Genomic DNA, 24,594 nt, shown 5'->3' on the forward strand with positions numbered 1-24,594 from the left:
TGAATGCCTCCCGGTGAAGTCTTTGGACAGGAAATGGTGATAGATTTTCTTTTGCAGTTTATAAAGTTCTACTTGATGTCACTGTTATTTTCCACACTGTCTTGATATGAAATATTATGATAATCAAAGAATATTGAAATTTTAAATTCCTATCCCTTTCCTAAGACTCATGGAGGCGGTCTGTTACATCAACAATCGTCATAGTAAGAAGGTTGTTGTTCAGTCACACAGTCCTGTCTGATTGCAACCCCTTGGACTGCAGCATGCGAGGCTCCCCTGTTTTTCACTATCTCCCGGAATTTGCTCAAACTCATGTCCATTGAGTCGGTGATGCCATCCAACCATCTCATCCTCTGTCACCTGCTTCTTTTCCTGCCCTTAATCTTTCCCTGCATCGGGGTCTTTTCCACTAAGTCGACTCTTCGCATCAGGTGGCCAGAGTATTGACTGGTTCTTGTTTCTAACTCTAAATTGGTTTTGAACTTGTGAGGAGACCAGTGGTTTACTGATCTTTTCGATCCCAATTCCTACCTCACAGAGTTGTTGAGAGAATGAAATGAGGTAATCCATATTATATTACAAAGCATAGGATCTGCCCGTAGTATGTATTCAAATAAATGTTAACTATTCTTTCCTAAAATGCTGCCTTGTGTGCTGATACTTGGGGAGAGAGGCTCAGAACTACTAGCCAAGAAGGACTGCAACACTCCAGCCACATTAAAGGTGGAGCTACCCTGTCACCGACCCTGGCAGCCCTCAAGCAGCCACAAGCCTCGTCTGATGGGCGTCTGCCCCGGATTTATGTATAGAGTGAAAGAGCTGAAAAGAATGAGCACTCTCTGCTTGCAGGCAGATCCCATGTTGAAGAAGAAAACAAAAAGCTGAGCATGTACCTCTGTTTTTCCCACACCCATGAATCAGATAACCAACTCCTTCTCCTGGGGAGAAAAGTAGGTGAGAAGGTAAAGAAAGGCTGGAGAGGCTAGTTGTGCTGGAGTTTCTGCCCCTTTGAATCAATGGAGAGGAGGTCTCTGTCCCCAGTGGTAGGACGCTATGCATGGCTCCACCCTGCAGATGAGGGAACTGAGGCCTTGAAGCATAAAATAAGAGTCATAATTAATAAGTGCAGGGAAGTCTTAATTCTAAGTGGTGGAGTCAGGATTAGTCAGGCCAGCCAAGACAGGCTCTTACTTTGTTCAGGTATAAGGTCTTGGGAAATTAAGAGGGAGGGCAGATCTGAGCCAGCTACCAGCAGAAGTGGTATGAGATTCACTCACTTCTTCTGAGAGATGGGGAGAAGTCAAAAGCCTCAGAGTGTTCTAATGCACCTAGTTGGGAAATGGTAACAGCATGAAAATAAAATGTGTTTCCAGGAGAGACTAGCCAATGCTTTATAGACATACCTTATAGAGTCTGAGGTACCCTGTAGCCTGTTGGAAATTTGAGTCTGTAACTTGGTAGAAAGATTAGCTTCAGAGATGCAGAGTTGCCCTTATAAAGGTGATCGCGGGCTGAAACGGAGGGAGCATTTCAATATGAGCTGCAGAGGAGTTTGGTTGTGCAATTGAGTTATATATTTGAAATACACCAGAAGGTTTGAGTCAGTAACCTTGAGTAGCTTAATATAATTTTAAGGTGTTGATTGGCTCAGAACTTGACCTCGTTTTTAACCATAGCCCTGTGCACTATAGGGCAAGCTTTTAGGTTACCCTGGTGTGCAGGACAGTTTCCATGTGCGCCTCCAAGTTCACTGACCATCCATTTCCACTCAGTTCTCTGCCCTGGCAGGCTGACAGTTCAGTTCAGTCTCTCAGTTGTGTCCGACTCTTTGCAACCCCATGAATCGCAGCACGCCAGGCCTCCCTGTCCATCACCAACTCCCGGAGTTCACTCAGACTTACGTCCATCAAGTCAGTGATGCCATCCAGCCATCTCATCCTCTGTCGTCCCCTTCTCCTCCTGCCCACAATCCCTCCCAGCATCAGAGTCTTTTCCAATGAGTCAACTCTTCGCATGAGGTGGCCATAGTACTGGAGTTTCAGCTTCAGCATCATTCCCTCCAAAGAAATCCCAGGGCTGATCTCCTTCAGAATGGACTGGTTGGATCTCCTTGTAGTCCAAAGGACTCTCAAGAGTCTTCTCCAACACCACAGTTCAAAAGCATCAATTCTTCGGCTCTCAGCTTTTTTCACAGTCCAACTCACATCCATACATGACCACTGGAAAAGCCATAGCCTTGACTAGACGAACCTTTGTTGGCAAAGTAATGTCTCTGCTTTTGAATATGCTATCTAGGTTGGTCATAACTTTCCTTCCAAGGAGTAAGCGTCTTTTAATTTCATGGCTGCAGTCACCATCTGCAGTGATTTGGGAGCCCAAAAAAATAAAGTCTGACACTGTTTCCACTGTTTCCCCATTTCCCATGAAGTGATGGGACCGGATGCCACGATCTTCGTTTTCTGAATGTTGAGCTTTAAGCCAACTTTTTCACTCTCCTCTTTCACTTTCATCAAGAGGCTTTTGAATTCCTCTTGACTTTCTGCCATAAGGGTGATGTCATCTGCATATCTGAGGTTATTGATATTTCTCCTGGCAATCTTGATTCCAGCTTGTGCTTCTTCCAGCCCAGCGTCTCTCATGATGTACTCTGCATATAAGTTGAATAAGCAGGGTGAAAATATACAGCCTTGGCGTACTCCTTTTCCTATTTGGAACCAGTCTGTTGTTCCATGTCCAGTTCTAACTGTTGCTTCCTGACCTGCATATAGGTTTCTCAAGAGGCAGGTCAGGTGGTCTGGTATTCCCATCTCTTTCAGAATTTTCCACATGACATGTAGGGGCTACATCAATTGGATTCCTGTTGGGTTCAGCCACTGATGGGACTTGGAAGTCAGGTGGAGTGTGAGGTTGGTGTATTTATTTCCTTGATTTTTTTTCACTGTCAGATCCTCACGAACTGGCTATTTTCCTTTACCCAGTGACTCTACAGAAGAGTCCAGTAACTTCTCTCTTCCTTAGCCTCTCTGGCCTAGAGGTGGTAATGGGACCAGTCCCTGAGGACTCTGCTGACCTTCGATAGATCTTATGAACACTTGCCAACACCTTTCTAAATAGTACTTTTGTTGAGTCTCCCATTTTTCAGTTCCTACTGGGACCTTTAATAAATAATATATCAAGTAAACCAGAAGGAATTGATGTTCTTCAAGGCACTAGGCTTACCCTTAATAAACAGAGGCTTCTAATCTTGGTGGGGGGGGGGTGTCCTCAGACTCACGAGAAGACAACAGAATTAGTACAAGGTGTACAAATCCATACGTACATGACAGCATCCTGTCAATGGACAGAAGAATGTCTTACACAGTTACCACGATTTTTCACGTTTGTAAGTGTCTTAGTGAGTCTTCAAATAAAATGTATCTGAAAATGCCTTCAAATTCATTTTAACTGTTGCCTTTACATATTTTATGAATCATCAGATAACTTATTCTAAAAATACAACTATTACCTTACTTGGCTAAGGAAATACCTTGCGATGTATACAGGGACCTCACATACAAAAAAGTTGGGAATTACTTCCAACCTTTTTTTTTTTTTAATCAGACTTTTCCGTCGGTCCAAAGCCAGAAGGAAGTAAGAGGAATGGGTTCAGTCCTAACTATTTCAATCAAGGCAGAGACAGAGACAATCACCTACATCTTGAAGGAACTTTCCTAAAAACTTTGGTAACTTGTTCATTTCCAGGAAGAAATTCAGATTCTGGGTCTTGCACTGAGGAGCACCCCACATTCTCAGCTTGGCAACACCGTGTCCTTTGTGTGACCTGCCCTGGCTCCAGCAGCGAGCAGAGTCTACAGAGTGCAAAAATAAACATCTCTGAGGGCCTGTGGAATTTGATGGCCTGTGCAGCGTGGGCCAGACAGTGGGCCGAGTGCCAGACCTGGTAGGTGAGCCTCTCAGCAGCCCACGTTCGTTTCAGTCACTCTGCAAAAGCAAGAGGAGATGGCCAGCCTGGCAGTGAAGTTCTGTTTCCAGGTTTGGCCTCGCCCCGCCGTGTTCTCAGTGACATCTCTGTACTTAGGGCTCCGTAACCCAGATACTGGGAAGGCTGGTTAATCTAGTTGGACAGATTAATCTGGCTAAAAAGAACAAAACAATTTTTTTAAAAAAAGAACAAAATAAGAATGGATGATTTCTTGCCCCTATTCCTCAAGCTCCCACCCAGAACTCTAGAACTGGGGGGGTGTCTTGTTACTGTTTATTGAGTCCTGTTCTCTCTCAGGAACCATGCTAGCCACTGAAGCATTGAGGCTCCCTGCTCTCAGGGAGCTCACACTCTGAGTGCAGACCTGAGTTCTGCCTGCACTCTCTCTTTTTTTTTTTCTATTTTTTTTAATTGGAGGATAAGTGCTTTACAATATTGTGTTGGCCTCTGCCATACATCAACATGAATCAGCCACAGGCATACATGTATCCCTTCCCTTCTGAACCCCTCTCCCACCCCATCCCACCCCTCTAGGTTGTCACAGAGCACTGTGTTGAACTCCCAGTGTCACACAGTAAATTCCCACTTGCTATCTCTTTTGTATGTTTAATCATTTTATTTTTGGCTGCTCCACACAGCTGGTGGGATCTTAGTTCCCCAGCCAGGGACTGAACCCGTGCCCCATGCAATGGAAGCGCCAAGTCCTAACCACTGGACCGCCAGAGAAGTCCCTGCCTGCATTCTCTTCAACACTGGTTCTCTGTAACATTCTGTGACTTGAGGGGTTAACTTCCAGCCAACTGAAATATTTCACTCGGCTCCCCTCCCATGTCAGCACCATGGCGGGAGCAATGATTACAGAGTGAGGAAAATGTGGTAGAAGCAGGCAGCGCCGTTCTGCAATAAAAGCTTCTCTGTCAACTATCAAAACGACTCTGTGAAATGCATCTCAAGCTCCACGTTTTTTCTCCGTAGCAAGAAGCCTCTGATAGACCATAATCTGATTTAATAATTCTGTATGCTTTTAAGAGTATAAAATTAGAAAGAGTTCTGCAGGGTCACTGAGTTAGACACAAAAATTTCTTCCTTGAACCGCACAGATATTGAACACCAGTTTTCTGTCAGACATTGTGCTAAGTGCTGGAATATTAACAACATGTTATATTTTTTATCAAAGAGGGCTAGCTACAGCTCAGGCCTATCACTGCTTTTACTTGTATTTCCAAATAGGAGAGAAAAGAGCTGTATTTTTGTAGAAAATGGTTACTGGGGGCAAGCTCCTGGTTATGCATTGCACTGTCAGCAAACTGCTGGACTCTGGAGTAAGCGTTTTTCGGATGTTACCTAGATTCTGGCTTAGGGACTGACACGGTGAGAAAGAAGCTTGCTTTCTACCTTCTGCCTCTTATGAATCACGAATTGTACCTTTTTCTCTTTTTCTGTAGTCCAAATACCATATCAATCACTCTGCCATTTATTCTACATCTTATGTAAGGTATTCCTATCCTCAAAGTCTTAAAAGACAATGTGGAAAGATCGGCAGCTTTATTATCTAAGGTCAGTGTTTCAGTTTAGTGCCCAAAGGTCCTGACAGACATTCAAAAATTTCTGGTTGAACACAGTAATTATTTACTCCCCTGTTACCAGGATCTGTGTGAAGACTAAGCAGAAAGGAAAAGCAAAAAAGTAAAACACTTTACTTTAGTCTTTAGTTTTTCTGCACTTAAGAATAATATATTTTTTTCACAGCATATGTGTAATTCACTGGGCAACATAAATAAATAAATCCACATGCATTAGGAGATATCCCTAAGACCCAGAGAGTCCATGTGGAAAAAAAAACAAGTTGAGTCCTTGAGGCAGCGACTACACAAACCTGAGCAGAGTAGAGAAGGGTTTTCATTAATTCCCCTCCCACTTTCAGCCCTTTTTGGGGTTTGAGTTTGCCCTGGATAAAAGTCTGCAAGGATCATCTGTGATGCTTTGCTCCATTGCGATAAAGGCTGTGCAGGAAAGTGCTGGAATTCCCTCACATCACACCTGGAAGATGGCCATTTAATGCACATCCCCCAGGCTTGCGTGTTCAGTGGGGCCTTGAGGCTTGGAGTGGGATGGAACCAGACATTCAGTCCTTGGTTAGAGGGTGTAATAAAAATGTCCAGGGACTAGGAGAGAGGTCTCTTTTTACCAAGAAGATATTTCACTGTGCATGTGTGCTAAGTTGCTTCAGTCGTATCTGACTCTGTTAACCTATGGATTGTAGCCCACCTGGCTCCTCTGTCCATGGATTCTCCAGAAAAGAATACTGGAGTGGGTTAGCATGCCCTCCTTCAGGGATATTCCCAGCCCAGGGATCGAACCTGCATCTCTTATGTCTCCTGCATTGGCGGGCAGGTTCTTTACCACTTGCACCACCTGGGAAACCCATATTTCGCTGTTCAGCTCAGTTCAGTTGCTCAGTTGTGTCTGAGTCTTTGCATCCCCATGGACTGCAGCACATCAGGCCTCCCTGTCCATCACCAACTCCTGGAGCTTGCTCAACTCCTGTCCATTGAGTTGGTGATGGCATCCAACCATCTCATCCTCTGTCATCCCCTTCTCCTCCTGCCCTCAATCTTTCCCAGCATCAGGGTCTTTTCCAGTTAGTCAGTTCTTTGCATGAGGTGGCCAAAGTATTAGAGTTTCAGCTTCAGCATCAGTCCTTCCAATGAATTTTCAGGACTGATTTCCTTTAGGTTGGACTGGTTTGATCTTGCAGTCCAAGGGACTCCCAAGGGTCTTCTACAACACCACAGTTTAAAAGCATCAGTTCTTTGGCATTCAGCTTTCCTTATAGTCCAACTCTCACATCCATACATGACCACAGGAAAAACCATAGCCTTGACTAGATGAACCTTTGTTGGCAAAGTAATGTCTCTGCTTTTTAATATGCTGTCTAGGTTGGTCATAACTTTTCTTCCAAGGAGCAAGCATCTTTTAATTTCAAGGCTTCACTCATTGTCTGCAATGATTTTGGAGCCCAAGAAAATAAAGTCTGTCACTGTTTCCATTGTTTCCCCATCTGTTTGCCATGAAGTGATGGGACCAGATGCCATGATCTTAGTTTTTTTAATGTTTTTGAGTTTTAAGCCAGCTTTTTCACTCTCCTCTTTCACTTTCATTAAGAGGCTGTTTAGTTCTTCACTTTCTGCCATACATATTTCATACATACTTCACCGCAACATTTAGCAAATATATGCCAGGCACTGCTCTAGGTGCTGGAGACACAAGATTGAACATAACCGTGCTAGCTTCCACCAGCAGCTAGCTTGGAGGCCAAGTGGAGAGCAGCAGGATCCAGAGATGAAGACCACAAGCTTTGGACTCAGGCCAAGGCTGAATCTTGGATAGTTAGAGCATTTTTTTATCTGTGAAATGGAAATTATAATATCTCCTTCACAGGGCTGGGATAAAGCTAAAGTGAGATAACATACGTATAATGGTAAATTCAGAGCTTGGTGAATTAGGTGCCCCAAACGGCAACTGTTGTTACTCTTGTACTGTGTGCCTTACTCTCTGGCACTGGCATCAGAGACTTGAACTCTAAGTACTGGCTGGTTCCTCTGTGACTGGACTGTTTGGCCCTGGGTGTGTGTCCTTTAGAGAGAACCTGGTTGTGATGAGTATTCTTCATTTTCTAGCACCGGTGGTTGATTCTCCTGCTTGATGTCTGAAGATTAGAACTTTCTGATGCAGATGAACTGCTTTTCCTATTTCTTTCAATTGAATTACCATTTTAGAACTAGTGACTGCTATTTATGCTTTTAATTTATTTCTTATGACTTGCTGGGGTTCTCTCTGGTGAAGGAAAAACTTATTCATTTATTAGACACTGATGAGCTCTTACTGTGCATCAGACTGTGTGTGTGTGTGTGTTGGAGTTAGAAGATGGTGGAGAAAATTTGGGGAAAAAAAGCAAGGACAACTTAAGGTAGCTTCTGTTCTGTGGAGTTAAAACAGTCCAGTGGTAGAGAGAGACATTAAATAGATAACAACACTGCATTTGATAAGGGCCAGGAAGGGTATGTGTGGAGAGCTCCAAGAGTCTGGGGAAGGGAGATAAGTATTTTGAAGAGTGGGGGTGGGTGGCAGTAGTTGAAGCAGAATGATAGATAAGTCTGATGAGAAAGTGGGGAAGGAAGAAATTTGAAGGCAAGGAAGAGAGCATGCAAAAAATACTAAAGCTTGAGTATTTAGTGGGTTGCAAGGAACTTATAGTATCATAAGAGAGGTGGGAGTGGGATGCAGGACTGGGAGTGAGGCTGATATTTGACTAAGTTCATGGTCATATAGATGGGGTGAAGATGGGACCAGACAGTCCTCAGCCAACATGCCGTCGTTGAGGACATTGAGTTTTCCTCTTGTTTTTACAGAGACCGGAGTGAGTATCTAGGTAAGGAACTTCAAATGGGACACCCTAAGGGCTACAATCTACTATTAAACAATACTGTCCCACTGTAGAAGCAATAATAGAGTTCATTTGGAAATCTCTAGTGAGCTGTGGAGGAGAAGGCAGTGGCACCCCACGCCAGTACTCTTGCCTGGAAAATCCCATGGGCGGAGGAGCCTGGTAGGCTGCAGTCCATGGGGTCGTGAAGAGTCGGACATGACTGAGTAACTTCACTTTCACGCATTGGAGAAGGAAATGGCGTTCTTGCCTGGAGAATCCCAGGGACGGTAGAGCCTGGTGGGCTGTCGTCTATGGGGTCGCACAGAGTCAGACACGACTGGCGCGACTTAGCAGCAGCAGCAGCAGCAGTGAGCTGTGGTGGGGTTGAGATTTGCTTCTATAATGACACAGATGTGAAAGAAATAACAACTTCTTTGTGGCTCAGCTGGTAAAGAAGCCGCCTGCAATGCCAGAGACCTGGGCTTGATCCCTGGGTTGGGAAGATCCCCTGGAGAAGGGAAAGGCTATCCACTCCACTATTATGGCCTGGAGAATTCCATGGACTGTATAGGGTTGCAAAGAGTCAGACACGACTGAGCAACTTGCACTCACTTTAACTTTTGTTGCTGTTAAAAAATAAAATTTCATCACAAGCCTCTATGAAAGTGAGAGTGATGAGTCCATTTTGCTTTTTATGTCCTGTGTAAAAATCTGGTGCCTCTCCCCCAGTTACGAAGGTTTTTCTCTTATGTTTTCTTCTAGATTTTTTTTTCTGCATTCATATTTAGATATGTTATTTTGAATTAGGTTTTATATATGGTGTGAGGTTAGACTAGAGAGTAATTTTCTTCCCATATGAATTAACATGTGGGGTTATTTCTAGACTCTCTATTCTGTTCCACTAATCTAATATGCCAATATTATTCTTGATTACTTTGGTTTTAGAGCAAGTCTTTGAAATCAGTTAGTGTAATTCTTCAACTTTTGTTCTATTTTTTGGAAATTATTTCCTATTTTTTAGGTTCTTTGCATTTCTGTATGAGTTTTGAAATCAGCTTGTCAGCTTGAAATAAGGCTGCTGATTGGGATTTCAGTGAAACAACCGACTTGTGTAGATATGACATCTTCTCCATCTTCCGTGGAATGAATTTGTTCACTCACACTCTCTCTCTCAGGCCTTTGTAAGTTTCTCTTAGCTTTGTTTTGTATAATGAGCAAATGAGGGATTTTGCTGGTGGTTCAGTGGTTAAGACTCTGCATTCCCAATGCAGGGGACCTGGGTTTAATCCCTGGTCAGGGAACTAGTTGTCTGAGGAGGCCTTAGAAATAGCTGAGAAGAGAAGCGAAAGGCAAAGGAGAAAGGGAAAGATATACCCAATTGAATACAGAGTTCCAGAGAATATCAAGGAGAGATAAGAAAGCCTTCCTAAGTGAACAATGCAAAGAAATAGAGGAAAACAATAAAATGGGAAAGACTGGAAATCTCTTTAAGAAAATTGGAGATACCAAGGGAACATTTCATGCAAAGATGAGCACAATAAAGGACAGAAACAGCAAGGACCTAACAGAAACAGAAGAGATTATGAAGATATGGCAAAAATACACAGAAGAACTGAACAAAAAAGTTCTTAATGACCCAGATAACCACAATGGTGTGATCACTCACCTAGAGCCAGACATCCTGGAGTGTGATGTCAAGTGGGCCTTAGGAAGCATCACTACAAACAAAGCTAAAGGAGGTGATGGAATTCCAGCTGAGCTATTTCAAATCCTAAAAGATGGTGCTGTTAAAGTGCTGCACTCAATATGCCAGCAAATTTGGAAAACTCAGCAGTGGCCACAGGACTGGAAAAGGTCAGTTTTCATTACAATCCCAAAGAAGGGCAATGCCAAAGAATGTTCAAACTACCACACAATTGCACTTATCTCACACGCTAGCAAAGTAATGCTCAAAGTTTTCCAAGCCAGGTTTTAACAGTATGTGAACGGAGAAATGCCAGATGTACAAGCTGGATTTAGAAAAGGCAGAGGAACCAGAGATCAAATTGCCAACATCAGTTTGATCATAGAAAAAGCAAAGGAATTAAAAAAAAAAATCTGCTTCATTGACTACACTAAAGCCTTTGAGTGTGTGGATCACAACAAACTATGGGAAATGGCAATACCAGACCACCTTACCTGTCTCCTGAGAAACCTGTATGCAGGTCAAGAAGCAACAGTTAAGAACCAGACATGGAACAACAGACTGGTTCCAAATTGGGAAAGGAGTACATCAAGACTGTATATTGTCACCCTGTTTATTTAACTTACATGCAGAGTACATCATGTGAAATGCTAGACTGGATGACTCATAAGCTGAAATCAAGATTGCCGGGAGAAATATCAACAACCTCAGATATGCAGATGATACGACTCTAAAGGCAGAAAGCGAAGAGGAACTGAAGAGCCCCTTGATGAGGGTGAAAGAGAGTGAAAACACTGGCTTAAAACACAACATTCAAAAAACTAAGATCAAAAACAAAAAAAAAAAAACTAAGATCATAGCATCCTGTCTCATCACTTCATGGCAGATAGGGAAAAAGTGGAAACAGTGACGGATTTTCTTTTCCTGGGCTCCAAAATCACTGTAAACCATGACAGCAGCCATGAAATGAAAGATGCTTGCTCCTTGGAAGAAAAGCTATGACAAACCTAAACAGTGTATTAAAAAGCAGAGACATCACTGCCAACAAAGGTCCGTCTAGTCAAAGCTATCCTTCTTCCAGTAGTCATGTGAGACTTGGACCATAAAGAGGGCTGAGCACCGAAGAATTGATGCTTTTGAGCTGTGGTGTTGGAGAAGACTCTTGAGAGTCCCTTGGACTGCAAGGAGATCCAACAAGTCCATTCTAAAGGAAATCAGTCCTGAATATTCATTGGAAGGAGTGATGCTGAAACTGAAGATCCAGTACTTTGACCACCTGTTATAAAGAGCTGACCTTTTGGAAAAGACCCTGATGCTGGGAAAGATTGAGGGCAAGAGGAGAAGGGAGGGGATGGAGGATGAGATGGTTATATAGCATCACTGACTCAATGGACGTGAGTTTGAACGAACTCTGGGAGATAGTGATGGACAGAGAATCCTGGCATGCTGCAGTTCATGGTGTTGAAAAGAGTCAGACATGACTTAGCGACTGTACAGTAACAACAGCAATGAGCAAATAATGCATACATTTGTTAAAATCATTCGCAGGCATCTCATGACTTTTGATGAAATATAATGTAAGGCAATACTTTAAAATTCCAATTTCTAATTGTTCACTCTAAAATTGTGTACAAGCCCCCATGCCCTTGAAGCAAAATACTGATTTAATCAAATCAAGATTTAATGATTGGTACATGTAAAGATGCAGGAACAAAGAATAGCTGTTGAGCTGGGAAACTGGTAACAATTTAGACTGTAAATCCACCACATAACAGAATCATCAAATTATATAGATAAAGGGCTGGCACACATTCCTAAGTTGTTTTACAGGAAGCAGACCTGCACCAAATGAAAATTGCTGGCCACCAGGCCAGATTGACCTAGATTGGTTGAAACTAGCAGGTTGATGATGTTCGAAACTTCACCCTGATGCCAACCAATCCAAGAATTGTCCACAAGTTGATCGTGCTCTGCTACTTGAACACTATAAGAGTCCTCACTGCCCCCTCCAGGGTGGGACACATAATCTTGAGGGCATTAGCCTACTGTGCTGCCCTTTGCCTGGCAAAACAGTAAGAGCTATTCTTTTCTATTTAACCTAAAACCCCACTCCCGTGTTTCTATTTGGCACGGGTTGAGTGCCAGTTTGCTGAGTTTCAGCAACAGCTACTAATATTTAGAAATAATAAATTTCAGTTCACCAAAAGTAATAGTTTCTGCTCTTCAAAACTGCACCATTGAGAAGTTAATGGGAAAGCCACAGGATAAGTGTTGAGGTCCTTTAATGGACCGGAACCTGGTGGTCCAGAGTCGACGATAAGAAAGTAAAGGAGAGAAAGAGGCTGATATTCCTTGGTTTACACAGAAAGCCAATAAAGCCCCTACACGGGGCTTGCTCTGTTCACGAAGGCCTCGCCCTCTCGATGGGGTGAAGGTGCAGAGCACCTTCTCGAGAGGGTCTTAGAAGCCCGGGCAGGAAAGTGAACTCAGAGAGCCTCTGTGCTCCAGGGGATCAGCCTGAAAAAGAGAGGGAGAGAGAGAGAGAAAGAAAGACACGGGGACCAGAGCTCTGATGGAGCAAAGGTGTTTTAATCAACATGGTGTGGGCATATATACTGTCTTACAATGTAGTTGTTCTCAGCAAAGATAAAGATTAAAATTCCAGACTTACAAAACATAGGCAATCCATATTAAGGAGAGAGAGAGTTGTAAACAATCACTTTTACCGTATGGTTCACAAGAAGGAAGAGGGTACTTATCACCATATAGAAACACTAATGAAGGAAATGCCCGGATTCCTCAGCCCCCGGGAGAGGCTTACCTCTCCTCTTAATTCCTGGGTATTCAGGAATTAATAAGGAACAGAGAATTCCTGACAGATCCAAAACAGCACACAGGAAGCCTCCTGTTAAATGCTTCCTGACAGATAAGAAAAAATATTTATAATACAAATATCTACAAAAGACTTATATCTAGACTATATAAATAATTCTTGTATCTCAATAAGATAAAAACCCAATTAAAAATGAGCATGCTGTTTGAACAGAAACATCACAAAAGAAGATATATAAATAGTTAATAAAACATGGTTAACATCATGAGTAGTCGGGAAAGTACAAATTAAAGCTACAATGAGACTGCATTACACACTGGAGTTCTAATACGTGTGCTGTGCTGAGTCTCCTCAGTCATGTCTGACTCTTTGTGACCCCACGGCTCCTCTGGGAGCATGGGATTTTCCAGGCGGGAGTACTGGAGTGAGTTGTCATGCCCTCCTCAGAGCTCTAATATATTACTGGTAATACCACACAGCTATGTCAAAAAACAGTTTGGCAGTTTCTTCTAAGTTTAAATATACACTTACAGTATGACTCAGCAATTTCATTCCTAGGTATTTACTCAAGAAAATTAAAACATGTGTCCACAAAGGACTTGTATACAGATGTTCACAGACACTTTATTTATGATGGTCTAAAATTGAAAACAACCCTAATGTCCACCAACAGATAAATAAGCTGTAATATATTCATAAGACAGATTATTGCTCACAATACAAAATGAATCAGGTGCACATATGCACAGCAGCATGAATGAATCTCAAAATATTATCATAAGCGAAAGAAGCCAGAAGCAAAATCGTCCATATTGTGTGATTCCATATGTATGAAAATAGTGACTGGCAAAACTCATCTTTATCAACAGAGAGCAAACCTGTGGTAATGCAATGCTGAGGCTGGTGGAGACTGACTGCAAAGGAGCATGAAAAAATGTTTGGGGTGATGAAAGTGTTCTGTATCTTGATTGTGGTGGTTGAGGTTACATGAGTGTGTACATTTGTCAAATGTCATCAAAATGTAGACATAAAATGGTTGTGTTTTACTGTATGTAAATTATACCTCAATCTAAAAAAGTTTCTAACAGGTTTTCACATTTAGAGTAACCTCTTTCAGGACTTCCCTACTGGTCCAGTGGTTAAGACTCTGCACTTCCACTATTTGGGGTGGCAGATTTGATCCCTGGTCCAGGAAGTTCCATGGTCTTCCCAGGTGGGGCAGTGGAAAAGAATGCCTGCCAACATAGGGCATGCAAAAACACAGGTTCAATCCCTGGGTCGGGAAGATCCCCTGAAGTAGGAAATGGCAGCCCACACCCGTATTTTTGCTTGGAAAATCCCATGGACAGAGGAGTCCGGTGGGCCCAATCCACAGGGTCACAAAGAGTCAGACACAAGAGACCGTTCACACACACAAACTGGGGAAGTTCCACATGCCACTCATAGTGGCAAAAAAAAATTTCCGCTTCCTTTCGTGGCATAGGTTTCTACACTCCCTTTCTGTGTGGTGGGAACTTCCCCTGCAACACACTCCTGTGACTTCTTGTTTACAGATGGATTTATTCTGGATGGAATCCATGTCCTTGTTTTCCACAGTAAAAAAGACGATACCACGTCTACCAGGTATCTTAGATATTGGGGGAGAGACACTTAACAATCAGCCAACTGGTTTGAAGTCTGACATCAGTAATTTGATGGCTTGTTTTTATGGATTGGGGACCAGTGACAGGAAGTGATATCACGCAGTGTCGTGCAAGTAAGTAGTGTCACTCAGACCCAGTGGTCTCGAATCCCACTCTTGGTATCTTTCTGCCTCACCCTTACCTCTCAAGGCAGCAAACCAATTTAAAAAGTACGGATACTACTGAAAGTTAAGACACTGGAAATAAGGAGGGATTGAGGAGGGAAGAATAACGGAAAGACAGTGTTGGAAGCCTACCCAAATAAGTGCCTTTTCTGTCTATAAGATGTGCAGTTTTTCTAGTGATAGAGGGATCACTTCAGAAAACTTTACGGAGGGCAATGTGACAGATTTGCCCTACAAATGGAGTGCTTTATTTGAAGGTGATTGACTGTTAGCAAGAATTCTTTGCAAATGAGTAGATTTTTGAAAGTAAAGGGGACAAAGTGAAATGGAACATATATCCCATGGCACCCCACTCCAGTACTCTTTCCTGGAAAATCCCATGGACAGAGGGCCTGGTGGGCTGTAGTCCATGGGGTCGCTAAGAGTCGGACACGACTGAGCGACTTCACCTTCACGTTCACTTAGAGGAACATCATGATATAGAGCGTCTTTTGTTTAAATTTTTTTTTTCCTGAAGCCAGAATGAAATGCAGAATGCAATTATATTTTAGTGGTTGGATGTTAAAATGAAATAAATGGAAGGCTGCTTGGGAAAATGAAGAATGGCCTGATGGAAATGTACTCTCTTTGCCTATAGTTTTAGGTATGCTCTTAACTCAATAACGATGTTTCCATTATATCTGTGTCATATCAGGTGGGTTAATTATTTACAAGAAGCTCAGGCTAATATTCCAGGGGAACCACAGACTGCTCCAAAGTGTCTAGGAAACTAGATTTGCTTTGTTTAACCTGTGCATCTCTTCTGAATACATATAAATCTATTACATGACTTGTTTTGAAAGAGACTCACGTGTTGTTTTGTGAGCAGCCGCATACTCTTGAGTTAACCCTGTGGTTAACCTCTCTCCTCAACTCACCCCCACCCCCCCCACCCCCACTTCCTTTGGTCTTGGTCACTCACTCACATGAACGAGTGCTCAAGCTTTACCGTGGCTTGTTGACACAATAACAGTTTTGAAGTCTGGAGGGCAGATGGGCGAGTGCGCTATCTAAACTCTACCAGAGTTCCTTATCTCCATTTCAATTCATACAGTGTTGTCAGGTGAGTGCCTTCGCTTCTGTGAGCTTCGGTTTCATCCTCGTGGAAGAGGGAAAATTGTGCCTATCTCTGAGATTTGTGAGGCTCCAGAGTGACTATTCATGAGGAACTATTAATAGTCTCGCATACTGATGTTTTCAGAGAGGTCCCTTCTTCCCACCCTGGAACCCTGTGAGGAGGTTCCGTGGTCTGTGGTTTTGCCCAGCTTGACTCTAATCAGCAGACCTTTGCTTACTATACTGTTATTTACCTTTTAATTTGGATTTATGCAATTATATTTTTAGAGAGACACTCACCAGTTAGTTCTTAACTTATAAGATGTGGGAACGCCAAAGAGAAGATGTCTAATTGAAACAAATGAAAATGGAATCATCTGGGGATAGCAGAGGCAAAGTAAAAATTAATGATGTTTAATATCTTTGTAAGGAAACAGGACTTAATGATGTTTAATATCTTTGTAAGGAAACAGGACATTTTATTTTGCCAGGGGCTGTTAACCTTCCCTGTGTCTTTTATGGGATAATCACCTAATTTTTAATGTACAGCATCAATAAATGATACGGGTTTTTTTAGTCCTAGAGAAACTATACAAAAGAGATTTTTGTGTTCATATTTATACGGCAGGAGTAACCTGAAATATTTATTTCAGAAAATTATATATATTATGGTATTGAATGAAGTTTTTAAATTAATCATTATCACATGGACTGTACAGTCCATGGAATTCTCCAGGCCAGAATACTGGAGTGGGTAGCCTTTCCCTTCTCCAGGGGATCTTCCCAACCCAGGGATTGAACCCAGGTCTCCTGCATTGCAGGTGGATTCTTTACCAGCTGAGCCACCAGGGAAGCCCAACTTAATTATACCATCCTGCTATATTTCTGTATAGTCTTCCCACTCCATATGACACAAGTATACAACCCTTATAGAAATTTTGCATGGCTTATCTCACATTGTACACACAATTCTAGAGTCCTCTTTTTGTTTTAACATTGTATCATAAATGATTCCCATATTACAGTATCATCTTTTAGTTTATAATTTAAAGCATTGACTACTGTCCCATTTGTTTCATATGTCATGATTCTCCAGACACTTCCCAGTTGTCAAGCATTTACACTGGTTTGGTTTTACATGTTATTCAAAGCACAGCTATTATTTTTTTCTCATAGTGTTTAGCTTCTCTTGAGTTGTTTTCTTAGGCTAACTTCCCAGAACTGAGATTACTCTTCAAAGAACATGAATAACTTTCTAATTCTTGATATGTTGCACTATGTTGCTTTCCAAAGAGCTATTGCATCACACTGCCTGTCTCAAAGTTTTTCAAGTGCCAGGCAGCACAGACGTCTCACACAGGCCATTTATGGGTAGATGGATCCATAATCTTAAATTGGAAAACAGTTTAACCTTGGGGACTATTTTAATGGAAAACCCTAGGAAGAGGCTAGGATTATACCAAGGCAGATGTTTCTAAGCTCTGGCTTTTTCACTTGTACAACGGATTCTGTCATTTCATGACACCTAATTGTGTCCAATTTGTGAGTTATTACATCGTGTGCATTTGTAGGCAAGTGTTGGTAGAACTCAAATGCTAGTCCTATTGAAAGTGTCAGAGGCTAGACATAAAGCATGCCACAAACACGACTCAGATGTGGCTGTTCAAGAAACTGGTTTATAGCGACACAGAACCGGCTGAAGTGGAAGATCTTATTGCCTCCAGGGACCCGGCAGGGGTCATACATGAGTGAAACGGCGCAGAGACTGGGCAGCACAGGAGGTCAGGGGAGGGTGGAGGGGGATGTACAGGCCTTATCCAAAGGAGGAGTGCCATTCCTGGCTCCAGCTGATGGCTGCCACGGATGAATGCCAGACCAATATCTTCAGTGCTCTAAGTTTTTCAAGACAGTTTGGAAATCTGAATGTTTAGGTTTCTTAATTGATACAGCTGCTACAACAAAAATATCACAGACTGGGTTGCCTAAACAACAAATTGTTAGTTCTTATAGTTGTGTAGGCTGGAAATTCCAAGATCAAGGCACTGGCATACTCAGGGTCTGGTGAGAACCCTCTTCGTGGGTCCTGTTTTTACTGTGACATCATATGGCAGAAGGGACAAAAGCGCTCTTTGGGGTCTCTTTTAAAAGGGCACTAATCCCATTCTGCAAGAGTGGGGCCCTCATGACCTAATCATTTCCCAAAGGCCCCCATCTCCAAATATCATCACATTGGCGAGTTCCCTGGCTGATTAAGTCAGTGACCTTAGGCATGCCAGGGGAATGCCAATGGTACCATGTAAAGAACTGTATTTCTAGCTGCATCAGGCTGTAATTAATGTCATCCTACTGGTGTGTCTTCAGCAAGAATTACTTGCATTTGATTAAATAAAAGTGTATATGAATTTACATCAAGGAGTGATGAAAGGTGGTGGAAACAGTGTCAGGCATTGTTAGGAAAAGACTGATTCATGTCCCACTTTTGCTGCTTGATAGTGTTTATAATAGGAAAATTACTGACTCTCTCTAGTCTGACCTGGTGTATATATAAAATAGGGATAATAATACCTACTGTCTATGGTTATTGTGGGCTTCCCTGGTGGCTCGGATGGTAAGGAATCTGCTTACAAAGCAGGAGACCTGGGTTTGATCCCTGGGTGGGGGACATCCCACAGAGAAGGGCATGGGTACCCACTCCAATATTCTTGCCTGGAGAATTCCATGAACAGAGGAGCCTGGTGGGCTACAGTCCATGGAGTTGCAAAGAGTGGGACATGACTGAACAACTAAAACACACACCTATGGTTACTGTAAAAGTTAAATGAGATACTGTCTATAACGATACATCATAGCAGCGTGGCCTATCGAAATGGTCTGAAAAGCTACTTCCATGCTGTTTTCGCTTAGCCCAGTGTTTTGGGTATGACTCTGTCCCCAGCCTGGGGCTTCCCAGATGGCTCAGATGGTAAAGAATGCACCTGCAATGCAGGAGACCTGGGTTCAATCCCCGGGTGGGGAAGATCCCCTGAAGAAGGGCATGGCTACCCACTCCAGTATTCTTACCTGGAGAATTCCATGGACAGAAGAGCCTGGCAGGCTACAGTCCATGGGGTCACAAACAGTTGAACACAATTTCCAAATCAGGAAAGGAGTACGTCAAGGCTGTATATTGTCACCCTGCTTATTTAACTTATATTCAGAGTTCAGTTCAGTCGCTCAGTCGTGTCTGACTCTTTGCGACCCCATGAACCGTAGCACGCCAGGCCTCCCTGTCCATCACCAACTCCTGGAGTTCACCCAAACCTATGTCCATCAAGTCTGTGATGCCAACCAACCATCTCATCCTCTGTCGTCCCCTTCTCCTGCCCTCAGTCTTTCCCAGCATCAAGGGTCTTTTCAAATGAGTCAGCTCTTTGCATCAGGTGGCCAAAGTATTAGAGTTTCAGCTTCAACATCAGTCCTTCCAATGAACACCCAGGACTGATCTCCTTTAGGATGGACTGGTAGGATCTCCTTGCAGTCCAAGGGACTCTCAAGAGTCTTCTCCAACACCACAGTTCAAAAGCATCAATTCTTCCATGCTCAGCTTTCTTTACAGTCCAACTCTCACATCCATCCATGACCACTGGAAAAACCATCGCCTTGACTAGATGGACCTTTGTTGGCAAAGTAATGTCTCTGCTTTTGAATATGCTATCTAGGTTGGTCATAGCTTTTCTTCCAAGGAGTAAGCATCTATTAATTTCATGGCTGCAATCACCATCTGCAGTGATTATATTCAGAGTACATCATGCAAAATGCCGGGCTGGATGAAGCACAAGCTGGAATCAAGATTGCTGGGAGAAATACCAATAACCTCAGATACGCAGATGACACCACCCTTATGGCAGAAAGTGACAAACTAAAGAGCCTCTTGATGAAAGGGAAAGAAAAGAGTGAAAAAGTTGGCTTAAAGCTCAACATTCAGAAAACTAAGATAATGGCATCCGGTCCCATCACTTTATGGCAAATAGATGGGGAAACAGAAACAGTGAGATACTTTATGTTTTTGGTCTCCAAAATCAGTGCAGATGGTGATTGCAGCCATGAAATTAAAAGATGCTTGCTTCTTGGAAGAAAAGCTATGACCAACCTAGATAGCATATTAAAAAGCAGAGGCATTACTAACAAAGGTCCATCTAGTCAAAGCTATGGTTTTTCCAGTAGTCATGTATGAATGTGAGAGTTGGACTATAAAGAAAGCTGAGCACGGAATAATTGATGGTTTTGAACTGTGGTGTTGGGAAGACTCTCGACAGTCCCTTGGACTGCAAGGAGATCCAACCAGTCCATCCTAAAGGAGATCAGTCCTGAATATTCATTGGAAGGACTGATGCTGAAGCTGAAACTCCAATACTTTGGCCATCTGATATGAAGAACCACCTCATTTGAAAAGACCCTGATGCTGGGAAAGATTGAAGGCAGGAGGAGAAGGGGATGACAGAGGATGAGATGGTTGGATGGCATCACCAACTAGATGGACATGGGTTTAAATAGGCTCTGGGAATTGGTGATGGACAGGGAAGCCTGGCATGCTGCAGTCCATGGAGTTGAAAAAGTCAGACATGACTGAGTGACTGAACTAAACTGAACTGAACTGAACAATACTTTCGCTTTTCACTTTCACTGTCCCCAGCCCAGTGATTAGCAATATTAGCATTTCAGATAATAATTTTGACTTTCTGTCAATCAGTAGACTGAATATTTGTACCAATACTGCTCTTCTAGTACTTCTGACAGATTTATCCTCTCCAGCTGTTCACTCCATCTGCTTTGTCAGTCTCTCCACATTCACAGGATGGCTAATTAAGATGAAGGAGGGGCCCTTCTGAGTCTTGAAAACAAGCAAATTTAAGAGGTCTGTCTACATGGAGTCACTCTTGTTGTCTTGGGCTCCCTATCTTTGTTTTGCATTTGCTCTTTGAACTCAAAGCTGCCAATTTGTTCCAGTAGCTTAAAAGATCCATGCTTGCAAGATTTTACTGTGTGCCATTTTCTTGAGAAAGTTGTGATTTTAAAGTAAATTTAAATTTTAAATTGGTTTGTCTATAATTTATCAGATGGTGCATGGTCTGTGTTCGCCAAACAATACATGCTTAGTCATACTTGACATAATGTTTCGTATAATTAATATTACTTAAAATTTTTTCTGTTGATCATAATAAAATTCTACCCAAAACTGGTGATTGGCTCAATCCAATGGAAAAATCACCTGTTAAAACTCTTATGTAGCCGCATAAAGAATTCATCTTTAATTCTAATTAAGAAGCTTGCTGGACATGCCAAAGTATACCATAAGAAACACTTGATCTCACAGTTCTTATGGGATCAAACCCAGGCCTGGCTTAGCTGGGTGCTTGGCTCAGGGTCTCCCAAGGCTGCAGAGTGTCAGCCAGACTGTGTTCTCTACTGGAGGCTCAACAAGGGAAAAATCTGCTTTCAAGCTCACTTGGCATGTTGGCAGAATTCATTTCCTTTCTCTTGTAGGACAGAGAACTTTAGCTTTTTGCTGTCACTTTAGCCTTTGGGGGCTGTCCTCAGATGCCACGTGGTTTGCTGCCACATGGCCCTCTCCATGGCAGCATGTAACACAGCAGCTTCCTTTTTTAAGGCCTGTGAAAGAGCAAGAGCAAGTCAGCTAGCCAGAGTGAGGCTTTTTTTAAAAAAACTACTTGATATAACATCTATTTTTTTAATATTTATTGATTTGTTTATGACTCTTCTGGGTCTTCGTTGCTGCATGGGCTTTTCTTTAGTTGTGGCTCATGGGGGCTACTCTCTATCTTCATTCCAGTGACTTCTCTTGTTGCAGAGCATGGGCTCTAGGGCTCAAGGGCTTCAGTAGTTGTGGCTCATGGGCTTAGTTCAGAAGGCAGTGGCAACCCATTTCAGTACTCTTGCCTGGAAAATCCCATGGACGGAGGAGCCTGGTGGGCTGCAGTCCCGGAGTCACTGCGAGTCAGACACGACTGAGCAGCTTCATTTTTCACTTTTCACTTTTCAGTTTCATGCATTGGAGAAGGAAATGGCAACCCACTCCAGTGTTCTTGCCTGGAGAATCCCAGGGATGGGGGAGCCTGGTGGGCTGCTGTCTATGGGGTCACAGAGTCGGACACGACTGGAGTGACTTAGCAGCAGCAGCAGCAGCATGAGCTTAGTTGTTCTGTGGCATGTGGAATCTTCCCAGACTGTTGATTGAGCCTGCATCTTCTGCATTGGCAGGTGGATTCTTTACTACTGAGCCATCAGGGAAGCCCAAGTCTGAGTCTTACTCAGCATGAACTAGTCACACCTGTCCCATCTCATGTGCCATATTCTGGTGAGAAGGGAATCATAGGTCCTGCAGAAATGCAAGGAAAAGGATTATACAAAGAACAGAGCGGCAGGAGGTGAGACCATAGGGGAGCCTTAGAATCTCCCAAAGGAGATGTGTTTGTGTCTTGCTCCCCGAATCCTTGGTGTCCAGAATAATGCCTAACATATATTAGATACTCCATAAGTGTCAGTAGTTAATTAATTAATGAATTAACATTGCAGATATTGAAGCATGCATTGCTAATTTCCTCCCCCACCCAAGTCTATGGTTTACCTTTTGGTTGTATTTATCATATGGTTTAATGTATATAAATGCTAAATTTTGATTTGGACAAATCAACAAAAGTTTCCCTTAATTTGTTGATATCACTTTACATCTCAGGGAGTCCTTTTCCCATTCAGAGATCAGATAAATGTTTGCCTGTATTTTCACCTAGATTTTAAATTACTTTTTTTTCTCATGTAATTCTGATCTATCTAGAAAGTCAAAAATTAAATGGAGAGTTATAACAGGATGTAGCAAATAATCTTTTTTTTCCATCCATCCCTCTTTGCTACCTTATTTAGTTTTATTGAATTATTATGTACTGGTTTCTGGTCTTTCTATTCTGTTTCATTATTTTTCATTCTCGTTTCAGTTTTTTCCATCTAAGAATTATAGCATTCTTGGTCAGAAATGCCAAAGCAGTTACTGTCAGAATCATTCAGTATAATAATTAAGACATAGCCTAAGCTGTTGAAAGACTCCAGCATAGTGAGCCGGCATGTAACCCACTCAGTATTCTTGCCTGGAGAATCCCATGGACAGAGGAACCTGGCGGGCTACAGTCCATAGGGTAGCAGAGAGTCAGCGCAACTGAAGCCACTCAGCACAGCACAGCACAAATACAGCTGAGGCATAATTACCTTTGGCATAATAGTGAGTAGGTGAAACCCAGACCTGGAGAGGCACCTCTTCCCCACAGAGTCGTTTCAGAACCCAGGCTCATCCTGTCCCATAGCTCTGCCAGCCCCCAGGGCAATGTGCAGGCATGTATGGTTGGAGCTGTCTCATCTCCTCATCCATGTTCCGGTCTGTGGGAAAGGAGGTGGTGCGTGTCTTGAGACATCCTTTGCCTTTGAGCTGAGGAACCAGAAGTGGCATGTATTATGTTGCTCACATCCCTTTAGTCTAACTAAACCACGTTGCCACATCTACCTTCAAGGTATGGAAAATAGTTTAAACAGCCATCCTAGACTTGACTTGAAAGTTGAGAGGATCTGTTATTAAAAAGAAGATGAGGGATGGGTTCCAAGAAGAACTACTTGTCTCTGCTGCAGTCCAGTTTTCATAGTCACAAATACTCATATTTAAGAGAAAGGTGATAATCATTTTCAGCAAGTGAAGAACTATCTTTGGATGTGGCAATGAAATACAAATATGTCCTGATTTTTTATTTTAGATGGCCAATAACCCATGTGCCAGGTAGCACTCTATGCCAATCTTGAATGCCAACAGGAAGTCACTGGACGGCAAACCCTTCCAAGATCATAACTGGGCTGTTGGAGTAACTTGTAAAAGAAGAAAGAGGAATTGAAAGCATGGCTAAAGTAAAAAGAGCTCGGTCTACCTCCCCTCCCGATGGAGGCTGGGGCTGGATGATCGTGGCTGGCTGTTTCCTTGTTACCATCTGCACCCGAGCGGTAACCAGGTAGGCGGGACTTTCTTCTTGATTCATTATTATGATCTGGCTTGTCTTTTTTCCTAACTCAGTTTCATTCTATCTCTGAACCTGTCTTTGTGAAAATAAATGTGTATATGTGTGTTATGTGTGTGTGTGTTTCCTTTGACTGCTCAGATATCTTCTTCTTTGCAAGGAATGTCATTTTCTGACACCGGATAGGGATCTCTTTTTTATAATATCTGACCTATAAACCTGGAGTTTTACGACATATTTGACTAAATATCATGGCTATTGCCAGACATTTATTTTCATAAGCAGTTCATCCCACAAAGGACAAATATATAAGCTCAAAACAGCCACGAGAGCGTCTCAGCTCACCAGGATACCAAGCCATTGGAAGCTTAAAGCCTAAAATTGAAATTCTTTTGCTTCATTTTGCACTTGGCTGTGGTAGTGGAGGCTGAACTCTAGGTTGAAGGACAGAAACAGCACAAATGCAGGGATTCTCTCATCTCTTTTGGTCATGGGTCCTCTTTTTCTTTTACTCAAGAGCATAGTGTTGAATATACTTGCATTAAATGGCCATACACTGAGATGCATTCACCTTATTTACGTTTGGAATAAATACACACTTGAAATCTGCATGTGCCAGCTCTTTCCTCTAGAGGTACCTTTGTTCAGACTGAACTCTCTTCTCTGGCAACTCTCCCTAGGCTGCTCTACATAACTTTATTTGATTGGCACCATCC

At 42.6% G+C, this 24,594-nt stretch overlaps 1 protein-coding gene across 8 annotated transcripts in view; it reads left to right on the plus strand.

Annotated features, from left to right (window-relative positions):
• The window catches only part of SLC16A12 (solute carrier family 16 member 12), a 99,933-nt gene that overhangs the window by 53,603 nt on the left and 21,736 nt on the right, over nt 1-24,594 (plus strand). For 4 of the 8 annotated variants that reach the window (XM_070363430.1, XM_070363431.1, XM_070363424.1 and 1 more), the window contains 2 exons: nt 3,742-3,940; nt 23,624-23,872. In XM_070363430.1, the coding sequence (XP_070219531.1) occupies nt 23,763-23,872 (110 nt within the window). In that variant the 5' untranslated portion in view covers nt 3,742-3,940; nt 23,624-23,762. Of the gene's footprint in view, nt 1-3,741; nt 3,941-15,764; nt 15,838-23,623; nt 23,873-24,594 lie in introns of those variants that run through there. The other 4 variants (XM_070363427.1, XM_070363425.1, XM_070363428.1 and 1 more) reach the window with 2 other exon arrangements.

Source organism: Bos mutus, chromosome 26 (assembly GCF_027580195.1).
Source record: "Bos mutus isolate GX-2022 chromosome 26, NWIPB_WYAK_1.1, whole genome shotgun sequence".
Lineage (NCBI taxonomy): Eukaryota > Metazoa > Chordata > Mammalia > Artiodactyla > Bovidae > Bos > Bos mutus.